The following is a 15,302-nucleotide window of genomic DNA, read 5'->3' as shown; positions in this document are numbered from 1 at the left end:
TTGTTTGAATCGGCAACAGTGTGCGTGATTCAACCCTGGCATAAAGCGCTTGCCTCTTAGTTCGGCAGTGTGTGCGATCATTTCATGGCATTGAAAACTTTGGTGTGTTGTGTTTGTTGAGATGCACACATTTATCCTGAGCTTTTAGATTTTCTGTGAAAATGCTTAATTAAAGGGCAACATTCTTTGTGAATATTAAGTTCCTAGTACAGTTCCTGTTATTTTCAGGGAATGTTTCAGAAAGCCTTTGTCCTCATGTAAAAATGCAATGTTTGTTCTGAAACATTATTCTAGAAGGTTCTTGTATTCTAGACAGTATGTGATATTTCATGAAAAGCTCATATGAAACATTGTATTAACCCATTCTTGATTTTTTTCCAGGTACCTAGATTTCTTGAGGTCTAGTTATATAGTAATTTCTTAGGTTATCCATGGTTACAGTATGAGAACTCTTAGAACCATAGTCTATTGAAAGCCAATGTAATTATATCTTGATATTGTGTTGTTTAACCTCTTGCTTCCTACAGGTCTCCTTTCCAGCTGTTCCCTACCTAATCCCCTTTTCCCCCACTTGGTTTCTCTCAGGCTATGTGGTATTTCTTTGGAGCTGTCTAGTGGTGGACATGTTGGGAACGTGCGCAGGCCCCGAGGATCTGGTCTCCCTGAAAATAACATCTGATGTTTTCTGTCCCCTTTTTAAAAATGAGGAGTAAAATTGAGTGAGTCATTAGGGTTAGAGACTTTGAAGGCACCATTATAACGTGTTAAAATTAAATTCCATGCATTGATGTTAAATTTAAATCTGTAGAGTCTTCATCGCGGCATGGGACCTTAGTAGATTGACTTTATTTTAATTACCTCATTGACGTCTTCGGGGTAAAAAGAACTACATTATTTGGCACATTTATCACATTAGACAATCAAGTTGCCACTCTGGAACAGTGCATTTTAGCAAAACAGTCAACCCATTGAGTGGCTGGTATATTGGCCTCTAGAATAGGTCACTACTTGTAAGAAGCCACATATTATTAACACACTTCCAGAGGGTTGCTGAGTGCTTCATACCAGGCATGCGTGCTCTAATTCATCACAGGCATCTTCTTTTCTAGCTTTCTACTAAACTCATTTTTGGTATATATGCCTGAGTTTCCTTCACTTCAGCCTCACATTGGTGATTATTAGCAGGATGTTACTCGCCTTACTATGATTATTCAATCCATGTAAGTAAATGATAACGTTTGGGAAACAGTTCATACAATAGAGCTCAACATATTCATTATGTGATCGATTTGTGCAGCATCCTTCAAACAAACATAAATATTTAATAGAAATACTCCAACACCTGTTTTGTTACCATAGCAGAATCTATTTTCTCCCGTTTAACTCTTATTTTCCACACAAGTCTGTTTACCTTTTAGGAACAATAAGATCTGTTTATGTTCCTTCTGTTACAATGATATGGATTTGTCAAGAGGATTATGACTAATAAAGTTTGCAGTACAACTTTTAGTTCAACAGTTCCCTGAAACAAAACATATGACCGATTACACTAGTACAGCCTCTTCCTGAGAATGTTGACCTGCGAACTCTGTAATTGCTGGTCACATTTCTTAAACTTTAGGTTACTAATTAAACGTTTCTCTGCAAATCAGTGTTTTTATATTTGGTACTTTGCCACCACGTACAAACCAGAAACTTGATTTTCTATGCCTTCTACTATTTCCGTCCCTTTGGCATTTCTGCTTTAATGGTCTCATTGCTGCCTGGACTAACAATCAAAATGTATTCCATAAAAATAGGTAATCCACACAGATGAGTGGCGGTAGTTGTCCCAAAACGGGCATAATAAAACATAGGGTACTAGTATACCATAACCAAATTATCGTCAAAAAGAAACATTTTGTCTACAATTTATTGGCGTTAATAATAGAAAATCTAAACCCAGTCGAATATATTTCTGTAAGATAATATTTTTGCTGATGCTATCCTGCCATATAACCTTAAAAAAAAGTTTGAAATGTATTAGCAAGTTGTCTCCTTGAGAAAACGCCTGTTGCATGCAAATTGTAGGGCCTGCATATTTTGATGGCCAGTATATTTAGATAAAACACTACACAGGCAGTCTAAATCACACACCTGTTTTTTCCTGTTCCATAGCTGAAGCTGTGGCGTTTACATCCTATGACTGATAGCCATCATGATGATAGTTTGTAGTAGTCTATGTTTCTCATAGCAACACACAAGCAGCTTTCATTTGTGTTTTTTCATAACGCTGCCACAAACGGACAATAATGACTTCTACACCATTCAGAGCTGTCATTGGCATTCAAAGAAATCCCCTTAAGTTCACAAATGTTGGCTCCAGTCATTCATTGTCTTCTAGTGTGACTTAAGGTGTTAATCTGTATGAAATCAGGGCACAAGTGTGATCTGGAATGGGATTGACATAATCAAAGAGTCTTCCTAGAAATTCATATCACTAATGGTGGATTATCACACAATTTCTTAAAATTTTTGGTTAAAGAACCACCTAGTAGTTGCTCCTCGACATTTTTAAATCCTCAGACTCAATTTTCCTTCTGTCAATATTTGCTATATTTGCTTGTAGCCAGTGTTTTTAGCACTGTAAACACTTCTAGAAAAGATTGTCACACAAACATCAGAAACATTACAGTGTGTGAGGCGATCATTAATGTATATAAAGTGGCTAGTTCATTTTTCTTAGTCATATTTATTCTGTTTTAGTAGTTCTGAAAAAAGGAAAATCAATATAAGTAACTCTTTTCAAAGTTTTGCAACTCCTTGATTATTTTTGCATCCCACAGTGCACAGCTTTATTTTTCAGCCTGCAGAATCTTCCTGCTGCTTCGACCTTAAGGGTAGAACCGTTGCTAAGATTTTGCATATGGCGCTGCCTGCAGCAAAGGATTCAGACCCGGTAGCGGCAACTCAAGTGATGCTGCACCTGTGCTGTAAGCTTTTGTGAGATAGCTCTTTTCACGTAGCTCATACCAATTCGTCCAGTTTTTTTCTATTCTGAGCCTAGGTTAGAAGTATTAGCCTTTCAGCTGTATGCTGTGGTTGGTGTAGGCAGTCTGGAAAAGACCTGCAAGCAGCTGGTGGGCATGCTGTTGCATTGTAGATTTTGGTGGCCATTGATCAGATCGACTTGGTAGCATAGTCAGTGAAGTTAAAGACTGCTTCGTCTTTGGCAGTCTAGGATCGATCGACTCTAAATGTGGGGAGGACATATTCCTCATGTGTCCTATTTTGCTTTCTTCACTTTTTTCAACTGAAATGAGAGCCCACTACAATTGGCTGAGGTACTTACCTTTTGCTCCTACCTTATGTTTTCCATTGGATTGTCCATGACAGCTAAGTCACATAAGTTGTTGTCCCTTTTCTTTCCCGGCATTTCAATTACACAGACTGTCACTTCTCTTCATTCTGAACAAATTAATGCTGTGTAAATCCGCTTGAAACAAAGGGCCAACAGAGGTGTCTTGGACCAGTCCCATGTAGGGCTGCGGGCAGGCCTACACTTGACACGATCTTTCCCAAGCCTTCTGGCCAAGCATTCACTTGTATACCATGCTGTGGAAAATGTGGCTTAATTTAGGCATGTATGAATGGCATGTGTGGGTCTCAGTCTGCCGTTGGGGGCTCTGAAAGTTGGAGTCTCAGACTGGCTTACTCGCTGCGCTCGTGCTGCCACAGTTTTCTCAGTGGCGTTTTTGGTGGTTATAGTAATGCAAAGTGGCTGCCAAGTGGAATGTCTCTGCAGTATCAAACATCTAAATAAATATAAAGGTGTCTAAACAGAACTTTAAATATGTCAATGACTTCCAATAGTCCTATCAGTTGTCCTGCATAACAGTTCAGCATGAGAATGTAAGTTAGGAGACAACAGTGTTCTATTTTTTTTAAGCATCCTTCAAATATCGGGGAGTTTTAAACCTTATTAAAGTATATCTATGTGTTTCCACTCTAGTGGTAAAGTGACCTCTCTTCAAAATGCAACACTTCATTTAATTTCCACGTGTTCAGCTCTCATCAATGTGACATTATGTTTAAAAGGGCAGGCATCAATTAGTTGCTAGGAGGGCACTTCACAGATTGACTAAATTGGTTTAACCTGGTCTGAGCCAAAATGTTATCACAGTATTTTCCTCTCACTGGTGTTTGCCTTTTAGAAGACACTTGAAATTCTTCTCTGATCTTAAAGTGATAACGTGTGATGTAACCAATTTAGGAAAGTGCAGTCTAGAAGTGAGTAAATCAATCCTGGAGAGTGCTGCACCTCTTTATACATTCACAAAACACTGAGGATGTTGACCTAGTGCACATTCATTTTGTGAGAAGAAATACAGTATGCTGTGGAGGTCAATTGACAATCTACTTACTTATTATGAAAGAACATTATGCCTATTTTCATCACAATAATGCAATTATTTGCATTGTGTCAATTGAACCAAGGGGTGTGGTATGTCTTAGTGAGAAATACTGAGTAATCACTACATAATCCATTCATTACATATTCGAAACCCATCAGCCATGTGTTGACAAGCCTCAAGGAATCTTTCATTGGGGTGTCCTCTCCATTCAATTGTTCTGAGGAGTGTTAAGTGTTAATAGACAGCAGGCATACCTTATACCAGTGGAGTATTCTGGCATTCTCCTTTCTGGAAACAAGAATATTTCTTGGTGGTCTTGGGGTACTCATTTACATTTGGAAAACCTTGGTCTGGGCATTCTCATAAGAGTATCAATTCACAATTAGATTTGGGGCTTGTATCAGCCCTACAAATGTGTTTTGTTTTATTTTTAAAATGCTGTTCTCTCTGTCAAGCTCCGATCTAAGGGTATTCCCTTGGACTGTGGTCCCTTGGAAAGCAATGTTAAGGTATGCCCTAGAACAGAAGGTGGCTGCACATGCACAATGGCTTTATTTTGTGAGAAATAAAATCTGTTATGATCTGGTTGTAAATGTTCACACGGAGAGAGCCAGTGTTTGGCTGGTAAACCTTTTGTGATTGCTTTAGAGAAATCTATTTATTGTATGTAGTATATGTAGAGCGCAGTTGTGGAGCGGTTCATTTATCTTGGGGTCAGGGAAAACAGAGGAATCATCATACAAGGATCTCTAGTGAAAATAGTTGTGAATGCACGTACACAAACTTCACTGTCTTGCGGATGTCACCCAGTTCCCTTAACCAATGCAGGCTTTTATCTTCCGGTTGTGAAGTTGCAGTGGACCTCGAGTGCACGAAGTGAAGAGAATCTACTGCTGCTTCTAGTGGTGGGTTGTCTGGAGGAGGCCAGAGGCTCACACCAGACCTTTCCAGATTGATTAGTTTATAGTTTGGCCACTGGTTATTAATGGCGTTAAGCTTTACTTGCTGTCTTCCTCGATTTTTCTGATCCTGTTTTTAATGCTGTTTCAGCTGACTGACAACGTGGAATGATTCCCTCATGGAGTCATGGAACTACAATCAGACAGTGTATTGGTTAGCTCCATCTCAAGACACTGCAGACCCCGCATGTTGGGCCTGTTTATGTCAATCAGATGTGGGACTATGCTAATTAAAAAAAATGCTAGTGCTCCCTTTAAGAACTGCTTGTTAATGTTTTTTTTTATTTTTTTTTATTTAACAAACCGATATTAAATCCCATTCGTCCCTCCTGGTCTGTAAACACCTTGAGTGTTTTAGTGGTTTCAAGAGTGTTTATTGTTTTGCCCACTCAACTCTAGAAAATTCTCCTTCCTACCCATCTTGTCAAAGACCCTAATTTTCTCTTAGTGTTATATCGTCTTTTCTGTTACAATTCTCATCAAAACTAAGGATGTTCTATCTCAATCTAACTAGTTTTGGTATAATTTAGGACAGGGTTTTGCATGCCATGCACAAATAAATTAAATGAAAGGAGATAGGCACAAAACCCTGAATTCCACTAGCAAGTCATAATTTTGTGGCTTGATTTTTTTAAAAAAAAATTTTTTTTACCCTATTGTTGCATCTCCAAGTGAAGACCATGAACTAAGGACTGTACATGTGCAAATTTGAAAAATGTCTCAGTCTTTGAGTACTGAAAGAGAGAGCAAAACTCTTTCCCATGGTCGAAGCAGTGCTGTTCTGTGTCACAAATGCATCTGTTTGAAAGCCGAAGGCCACATTTAATTTAAAATTGTAATGATTATTTTATTTGACCCTTTTATTGAGCGCAGACATGGCTTGAAGTGTGAGAGTGCCTTACAGGAAACACATAAAATGAGACTATCATAATACATAGACAAAACAGTTGTCGACAGCAAAACGAGCATGTAGTAGACTTTTTTAGCTCTTTGCATATCACCAACCCACACCAAAATTATGCACTGGGGAAATAGTTCTGCAACCGCCTAAATAAAATGTTTTGAGTGATGGTCCACAAGGTATATCACCACTGCATGGCCTCCTCTACATTAGAGGCATTTGTTTTCAAGTTAAGAGTATGGGTTATTTACTTTCAAAAAAGAAGTTAAGGGAACTTTTTTTGGAATAACCTGGTAATTTTCATGACCTAAAATTGATATTCATGGTAAAAGTCCATGACCAGCTAGAAAGGTAACAAACGTAAGGATCTTGCATTGCTTGTGTACGTTTTCTGTAAATTGTTTTTTCCAAGTTTATACATCTAATCCCTTGCCGTATGTGTTTGTCTAGGAATTTAAGCTCTGCGGGAGAAGAAGCTCGAAAACAGATGCGGACATGCGAAGGGCTGGTTGATTCCTTACTGTATGTGATTCATACATGCGTGAACACATCAGACTTTGACAGCAAGGTGTGCATATTTTAAGTATTTCCGATGTGCTGTGTCCCATGTTGCATGTTTTGGTGTGGTTACAATGATGAAAGATCCTAGGATTTTTGAGTTAATTATAAAAGGGTTTACTTCATAAAATGGGACAATATTCTGTTTTTATTTTAATTTGGTAGACCTAACAAGCATGTTGAATAAATATTTTTCTCCTCCTTTTGACCTGCCAGTCATGCTTAAATTGTTAGGTTTCACGGGCCAAGAATTTAGGTTTATATTCATAGTACTCCATTCCTGAATTTGCAAATTTCATAATTGTTAGTGGACTAGATTTTCTAAAGGGCTGGAAGTGCTTTTAAAAGAAAGTCTGTTATTTTCCTCTGTATCGCTTTCTCCATCTTCTTTTTCCCAGTTCTCTTACAACATTTTTGATTATTATTTTGAATGAGCAGGATCCATCTCACAATCCCACTTTTCCTTTAGCCTGAACCAATTCCGCCTGCCATCCCTCTTTTTCTGAACCTGCCGCTTTGTTTCGAATTGTCAGATGTGGATTATTTGATACTTCTTCTTTTGTTCTCACATCTGCTGAAAATTACAGCTAATATTTAAATAGTTGCTGTTGTTTACTCTGCAGTTTTTTTCAGTTTTTGTAGTGGAGTGCTGTCATTTACTTTGTTCATAGAACATCTTTATTTTACATATGTCTTTATTTGATTTGTTTTTCTTTACTGTTGATTATTTTGTCCTGGCGTTTTTTGCATTTTTCCTCAAAGATCAAGTCATTTATGGGTCCTTGCTTTTTCAAGCGCTGTTTTTTTAAAACAACACCTGATGATGTATTACACAAAGTGCAGGGGGGGGCATTTGCACCCACTTTGCGCACCCTGGGATACTTTGGTATCACAAAAGGGGCCGCATGCACTTGCACGGACCCTTCTGTAATACAGCTGCTGCTGGCGCACATATAGCGCCAGCGTTTTCATCCGAGGGCGTTCCCTTTTTGCATGGGGAAATGGCATCATGCAAATGCACTATTATAGTTGCGGACGCAAAGGCAATGAAGCGGTCATAAGGCTCACTGACAGTGTACCACAAAATGGTCTCCAATACTGATCTAATGATGTCACTTCTTGTGATCAGTTGGTCCTTGATAATGGTCAGTCTGCTTGACTGGATGGCTTTTTAGTGGTTGTTGGGTGGGTTGTGGTTACTTACTGTTATTTATGCAGGTGGTCCTGAAGGTGATGCAGGCTTGAATCGCGAGACCGTGTAGCTCTGTCATAGTGACAGAGATGTAGTTAAGTGAATGCAGCACAAATGCTGATCTGTGAACAAGTGGTGGAAGCAATAATTTTAAGCAGCTACTTGATACTGTTGTTGCTATCATACAATGATGGGTTGAAAGCAATATGATCGTGGTTTCACTGGGATGAGTATAGCGTATTTTTAAACCTAATGGTGAAAACTACAGGGCCTGTAACATCCAGAGGTGACTTATAATGTATTTCCGCTTTCTTTAGGGCCAGACATGGAACCAAAACCTGCTCTGGAAAATATGTTCAAAGCAGTCCCTCGCACTTCCTCCTCTCTCATCTCTCCTTATGTCTTTCCTGTCTTTCATTCCTCTATCCTAAAACACCATTTATGCCTGCTCTAAAATAAAAACCTGGGAGAACTGGAGAAGGAAGCAGAGGCACCAGCAGCTACCCTCTGCGTGCAAAATCCGGCCACCAGGGAATCCAGTCCACTGACGAAATACCCGACCGAGTAAATGGGTAGTCCGAGCCTAAATGTCTATGGGAAGGATATTAGATGCTTCTCATCTGCAGGCACTGTGGTGTGACCTTTAGTGACACCTCAGACTGGGCACTAGAAGTGCTTCTGGTTGCCTTTCTAGATTCATGGTAGAGGAAAGTAGGCAGCACAAAGGAACCATAGTGTTCGAGTCTGGCTTTATTCACACTTAATTTAGTTCCCCAAAATTGTAAAGATGAGGAGCGTACCAACTGTAGCAACTGGGGTGATTACCCCTGAGCGTTTCGTCTGTTTCCTCCAAGAAGCATTATTATGTTGTCAGAACGTGGTGTTTAATAAATATCTAGTGCTATTTAAAATTTGCATTTCCACATTTTTACTGTCTAATTGGCCTACATTTGCTTGACTAAAAAAAGAATCGTTTATCCAGGTTTGCTCAGTTGATTATCAGAATCACCCTTCATTAAAATGATGATGTTAATTTCCAATCAAATTGTGCGCCTCATTTTCCAGTCGAGATGTAAGTTATTGCAATTTTTTTCAGACTGTGGAAAACTGTGTTTGTACCCTGAGGAATTTATCCTACCGTTTAGAGTTGGAAGTGCCACAGGCAAGGCTCCTAGGAGTAAGTGAGATTGATGACTTCTGCAAAGACTCTCCGAGCAAAGACTCAGATTCTAGCTGTTGGGGGAAAAAAAAGAAAAAGAAGAAAAAGCCGCCACCAGATGATCAGGTTAGTAGTACTGTTTGATGCACACTGTAACTGGCCACGCACTTCTGTCATATAGAAGTGAATTTATTCGTGCCCTGGGAGTGCCAAGTAATTACAAAACTGCAGTATAGACCAGAATTAGAAACCTGCTTTAAGTGCCTCGATATTACAGCACATAATTACCTTAAACAGGATACCTAACACTCCTCTGTTTGCACCTCTTCTGTCTCTTCTAATATTCATTAAGATTGTTACTGCTTTACCTAAGGACATGATGGCTCTTCTGGAACTGTTTGTACTTTTTCTTATTCATTAAGAACACTCACCAAGCCATTCCTTCACGCAGCTGATATCTTGGCATATGCTTTTCTATCACTGAATCCCTGTAGAAAAACTTGTGGAACGGAGGTGGTAGATTGGTATGCACAATTGGCAGGATACATTCCCTAATGTGCTTTGGGTATTCTCCTATATAAATTTATAGGTACATCATTCTTTTTCAGGGAAGTTTTTTCTCCCAGGCTCCCCGGGCAGCATAGTTTAAAACCAGATAAACATTGAAAGTAATGAGTAAATGTACTTAAATTACCTTGAGAGCAATTCAATTTTACCAGGGCCACACAATTTATTCTCCCTTGATGGCATCAGATATCAATAGTCATACATACTTTTTAGTCACAGAATGTGCTCAAGGGAGAGTGGGTCATATAATAAGAAATGTTCATTTGTAGTGTGTGGCTCTTACTTTCTTGTCGTGATTAATAGATCCCTAAGAGAGTGTTTGTGATATAGGGCCATATGTACGGACACTTTTTCCCATAGACACAGAATGGGTAAAAACCTTTGCTACATCTGGCCCATAGTGTACTATGTAGTGATTGAAAGGGCTTTCCTTTAAGTGTTTGAAGTGAGGTAGCATGTGATCTGTAGCATAATTGCACATAAAGGGCAGATTATGTAACTTGGACAAAATAGGCCTGAATTAAAGCAAATTAATTTATATGCTTTGGCTCGACGTCATGCTTGAGCCATATTGAAAGTCTCCAAAAATAAGTGTTGTCATCCTACAGTGGATAAAATGCTTCAGTTAGGGTACTGGTGGTCTTGGAAGTCCTGTGGGATGTAGCAAAGCAGGATCCTAACAAGTAATTAATTGCCAGAGAATCAAATTAACTCAACCTCCTGTGTTTCTCCGCCATGGTGGGATGCCATAAAGAACTCATTAGGGATAATTGTGAAGGCAATTAAACTCCACACTTATAAGTTGAAATCCAGGTGGATTTTTTTTCCGACATTGGTGTACTACAATATGGCGCTTGATACTAAATTAGGATGTTCAGTAAACTGGGATAAATGTGAATTCTCACAATTAGGCCATAACTGTACGTGTGTCCCTCTGTTAGACAAATCGTCAGGGTTACCAGAGATGATGCTCTCTTGCATTTCTGACTTAAAGCAATAAGTAGTAGGTAACAAAGGCAACACAAAGCAGGCTTAGAAGGAAGAAATGCACAACACTTGGACCCTGAGAATGATGCATTAGAGGACTCTCTAGTTTAAGAGACTGTGAAAGCCATGGTGACCTCCCTGCCGAGGTATGACTTGGAGACGCCCCAAGCAATGCATATTTCTTTCTTTGAATCTCTTAAACACATCTCCAGACCAAACAGTTAAAAACCTTTACCTTTAAACGTCACTTTTTTCTCACTTGTGTAATAACCTAACAGGTTTTTCTCTTTTACCAGTTTTGCGTGTAGTTGACAGTAAGTTTATGCCTGCTCTTACATATGCCTTGATAGTCTTCCATGGGAAATTTGCAGGATGGATAGATTTAGCCTAATGCCGAACACACAGATTCCTGCTTATTCATCCTGATTGCACTTCTCAAGCTGATGCGCAATTATATTGTATCCTGTAGAAGACAATAACCTACTCTATAAGCAGCATTTGCAGCTTACTGTGCGAAGCACAGATCAGCCCCACCAACAGCATTGGCAGGACTACTATAGAAAATAGTTCTGAATCCCTGGACTGCATGTTGATCTGCTTTAACAATTCTGCAGTTTGAAACTAATGCACTGCAAGTTCCTCAAACGCAATACCTTTTGGGAAAACTAGGAGGACTTTTATGTAATGCATCATGCATGGTTTGTGCACAGTTCATATACGTTTAATTTAAATGGAAACGTTTTGGAGAACCCATTCACTTTGAATCAAATTAGAACATTAGTTAAATTTGGTTATATTTGATTCCTCTAGAGCTTTTCGATACAGTGTGGTAAATGGGGAACCAGACACCATCTGTCCTCAGTGTGCACTGGTGGAGGAGTCATTGATCAATTTGATGTGACAAATTTAATGTAGAGAAGAGACAACTGTTAAAAGAATGTTTTTACCCCTAATATACGAAGATATCAAGAGTGGTAATGACATTTTTAATGAGATCAGACCTTCAAACTGACTGGATGATTTTTAAATTATGATTGGTTTTAGAAGAGTTCAGACGCCCGACATATAGGCATCTTTTGATTGATGTTTGGAACTCGATGTGTGAATAGCAGCCCATTATGCTACGTTGTATGTTTTAAGTGGAACTGTTTTAATTAATTACACAATAAGTATTTCATTAATTAATAATGCAGACTTGATGCAACAAGAAAGGGATGCATAGGTGTCTTTTTTTATTAGTTGTTTTTTAAATTCTCTGGCGGTTCATTGTTAGAAAATATATTAAACATTTTTGATTAAGGTAATCTTGAATGTCGTATTCCTGTCTTAAGTGGAAGCATTTTGTTTGATATCCCAGTACAGGAGGACTGTGCATGCAACCCAAAGATAAGTTTTGCTATTCCAGAGCTGCCATGTTTGGTATCTTCCCTTTCCTGGCATTGTGATTTTGCATGTGTTGTTAAATTTGAATCCACAAATGGAGAACAAGAGATTAAAACAAGAGAATTATGATTTTAAATTGTACTACTATCGAACCTGAAATATTTATATTTTCCTAGTGGGATGGTGTTGGCCCTATTCCAGGATTTTCTAAGTCTCCCAAAGGTGTTGAAATGCTGTGGCATCCATCAGTGGTAAAACCATATCTGACACTCCTTGCAGAGAGCTCGAATCCAGCTACACTAGAAGGATCAGCAGGATCACTCCAGAATCTCTCAGCTGGAAACTGGAAGGTACTAGACTGTTAATTCTTTTACCTGTTCTGGAAACAAAATAATTCAATTTATTCAGAAGGTCTTTTTGTTGGCCATTGAATCGATGTATTAAAGAAATGTATCTGCATAGCAAGGCGTACTTTTCAACCTCTATATAAGCTACTCATTGACCAAGAGCTCTGTCTGGTTCACATTGAAAGCAGTATTGTTTTTAGGACAGGCTGAATCAGTTAAACCTTTAGTAGCCTTTTTGTAACTATTGTTGGTTCCCTTTCTTTTTACCACCCCCACTTGCATTTCACCCACATGGTATTTGTGGCAAGTTCGTTGGTGTCTCTCAAGTCTGATAAACTGTGCAGAATACATTGGCTACACCATCCTCAACGGAGGCATAGCTGATCGTTCTACATTATTCTCCTCAGCTGAATCAGTGGTTGAAAACAAAGGTCCAGTTTCACAAATGTTTCCCTTCTGCACAAAATGGGGATCACATTTTCAACATGCGCTCATTTGCTAATATAATTTGCAAATATTTGTGCACAAATTGTTATGTGCACACACATTTAGCCTTAGTGCAACATGTGCGCTCAAGAACATACCAAGGGCTTAGAAAGATACTAAACACAGACTTTTGCTGTCCCCTCAACCCCAGAGAATGTGGCAAGATCTGTATCTTGAACACATCTTTTCCCCTGTGAAGTCTGTCTGACTTGATGCAGGGCTACCACAGGCTAAAATAAAGTGCCGATCAGAGGACAGTGCACATTTCAAGACCCTGTGACCTAATGCTGAATTAAGTCTTCGTCAGTGGGTTATAGAGTTACATTAATTCCCTTAGCTTAAGTGTTGATTGTAGTGACACGAACAGGCCTTTATTAAGCTGTCGGTGCTGTTTTCTGTGGGTGACCTGGGTGAAGGGTTGGTAGCTGCAAGGTCAGTCATGTTGCACATTTTGCTGTGACAGCTATGGATGTGTGTCTACTGTTCTGATGTGGATAGACAGTTTGGCTTATAAGGTTCAGGAGGTGCCCCTGCACTGGATTGTGAATCAAGACCTCGTTGGACACTGATTTACTAAAGGATTATTCTACCATAAGAATGTACAGCTTTATTTTGTGAATGCACACTAAATGGTCTTGTCTTCCTACAGTGTTTCTGCTAGTATTTCATTTGTTTTTGTCTTATTTATTCTTTGTACGCATCATCCTTTAAGCCAGGAATTTCGAGATCATCAAAATGATGGTGTTTGAGTGATGCTCTTGTGATTTCATATGCTTAAACTTTGTAAGTATGTTAAACCTCCTGTCTGAAAAGTATCTGCTTTCATAGTTTGCAGCCTACATACGTGCTGCTGTCAGAAAGGAAAAGGGACTTCCAATCCTTGTTGAACTTCTCAGAATGGACAACGATAGGGTGGTTTCTTCAGTTGCAACTGCGCTAAGGAATATGGCATTGGATGTTCGGAACAAGGAACTCATTGGTATGTAAAGCTGTTCTATGCCTACAAATCAAGTTAATTGAATCATTAGAAGTTATCATGTTTGCCTAGATGTCTAGAGAGTTCATCAGCCTAAACTCAGTTTAGAGAGCTCTCCAATTCGGCCTTTCTAGTTTGCATTCATACATGTTGCCATTCGGATTCAGATAAATCCTAACCCCACTCGGATTTTAGGGAAGTGAAACTTCCAGCCAATTTATATGAAATGAAGCTAGTGCATCCCCTCAACTACAGCTGTTTTGATACAACTTTTTTTGCCCTTTTTATTTGTAGCAGGACAGAAGTGTTTGCATACGCAGCTGGCACATATTCTGATAGCATTAATTATTAATGGTGACCTTGGACTTACTAGGTCCATGTGGACTATGCCCATCGTTATATGTCTAGTCAGTCATTGTAGGCTCTTATTCACCTTACATGCCTTCACCTGTGGCTCAAGCTCTTCAGTTCAATGGCAGCAAATAATTAAGCAGTATCATTCAAGGGGGAAGGCACGTGAAGGTAGTTAATGACCAGTCCTAACCTCACCTAAGTACCAAGGAGAATCACCTTGCTTGAATTATATGTTTAAAGTTAAACAGATCTTTGTAGTTTGGGCTGAAATTCATGACGTTATTTGTAAGGTGTTTTTCACAATACTTTATAGCTGGAAGGTTACTTAAAGCATGTCTATTGCACTGTTTTTGATTAAGGTCTGCCATGTTTTCTCCTTGATCTAAATGAGTTTTTTTTTATTGAAATGCTTTCAAATGATTGTTTTTGCAGGTCTCAACAAATGTTGATAAGACTTTGCTCCCAATTAAATTTAGGTTTTGTGCCACATTCATTTTTGAAGTAATGAATTTTAACTTAATTACATTGTGTGAAATAAGTTGATTCCTCCTTCCAAGATTAATGTACCATCTTTGAGAGGTATCTGCAATGTTTTTTGTTGTTGTTGTTGATGGAACAAAATGTTAAAATGTGGGCACATTGTCTATAAAATCTGAAATATCTTCCTCATCCATCCTACAAAATAGTATCCTTGCGTCCATCAAAGACATTGAGTCACTGGAACAAAAAAGTGAAACAGTGACCTGTGAAGTGAACATAGTGAGAGAAGACCATAAGAAACTGGTGGAGAGGGTGGCAGAAATGGAATCAACCTTGGCCCAAACCTGCCTGACTGTGCTGGAGCATGGAACTCCGTAACTCAGTTGGAAAAAGAACTGGTGGTGCTGAAGGGAAAGGTCAGTTTTGAAGAAGGCCACTTGTGCTGGAACAATGTTAGGGTGTTGAGCTTACCCAAGAAGGTGGAAGGCCTGGCGATGAAACTTGGATGGCAAGACCTCTAAATGGTTCACAGTTGAACAGACTCATAGGGTTCTGGGTA

The 15,302-nt window shown here is 39.0% G+C and overlaps 1 protein-coding gene across 8 annotated transcripts in view; it reads left to right on the top strand.

Moving 5' to 3' along the window:
- PKP4 (plakophilin 4) overlaps nucleotides 1-15,302 on the top strand; it is a 643,120-nt gene that overhangs the window by 575,163 nt on the left and 52,655 nt on the right. For all 8 annotated transcript variants that reach the window (XM_069225136.1, XM_069225133.1, XM_069225134.1 and 5 more), the window contains 4 exons: nucleotides 6,705-6,822; nucleotides 9,101-9,289; nucleotides 12,277-12,450; nucleotides 13,762-13,912. In XM_069225136.1, the coding sequence (XP_069081237.1) occupies nucleotides 6,705-6,822; nucleotides 9,101-9,289; nucleotides 12,277-12,450; nucleotides 13,762-13,912 (632 nt within the window). The remainder of the gene's footprint in view (nucleotides 1-6,704; nucleotides 6,823-9,100; nucleotides 9,290-12,276; nucleotides 12,451-13,761; nucleotides 13,913-15,302) is intronic.

Source organism: Pleurodeles waltl, chromosome 3_1 (genome assembly GCF_031143425.1).
Source record: "Pleurodeles waltl isolate 20211129_DDA chromosome 3_1, aPleWal1.hap1.20221129, whole genome shotgun sequence".
In the NCBI taxonomy this organism is placed as follows: domain Eukaryota; kingdom Metazoa; phylum Chordata; class Amphibia; order Caudata; family Salamandridae; genus Pleurodeles; species Pleurodeles waltl.
Note: the sequence above shows the minus strand (reverse complement) of the source record. Positions and strands in the feature narration are given on the sequence as shown.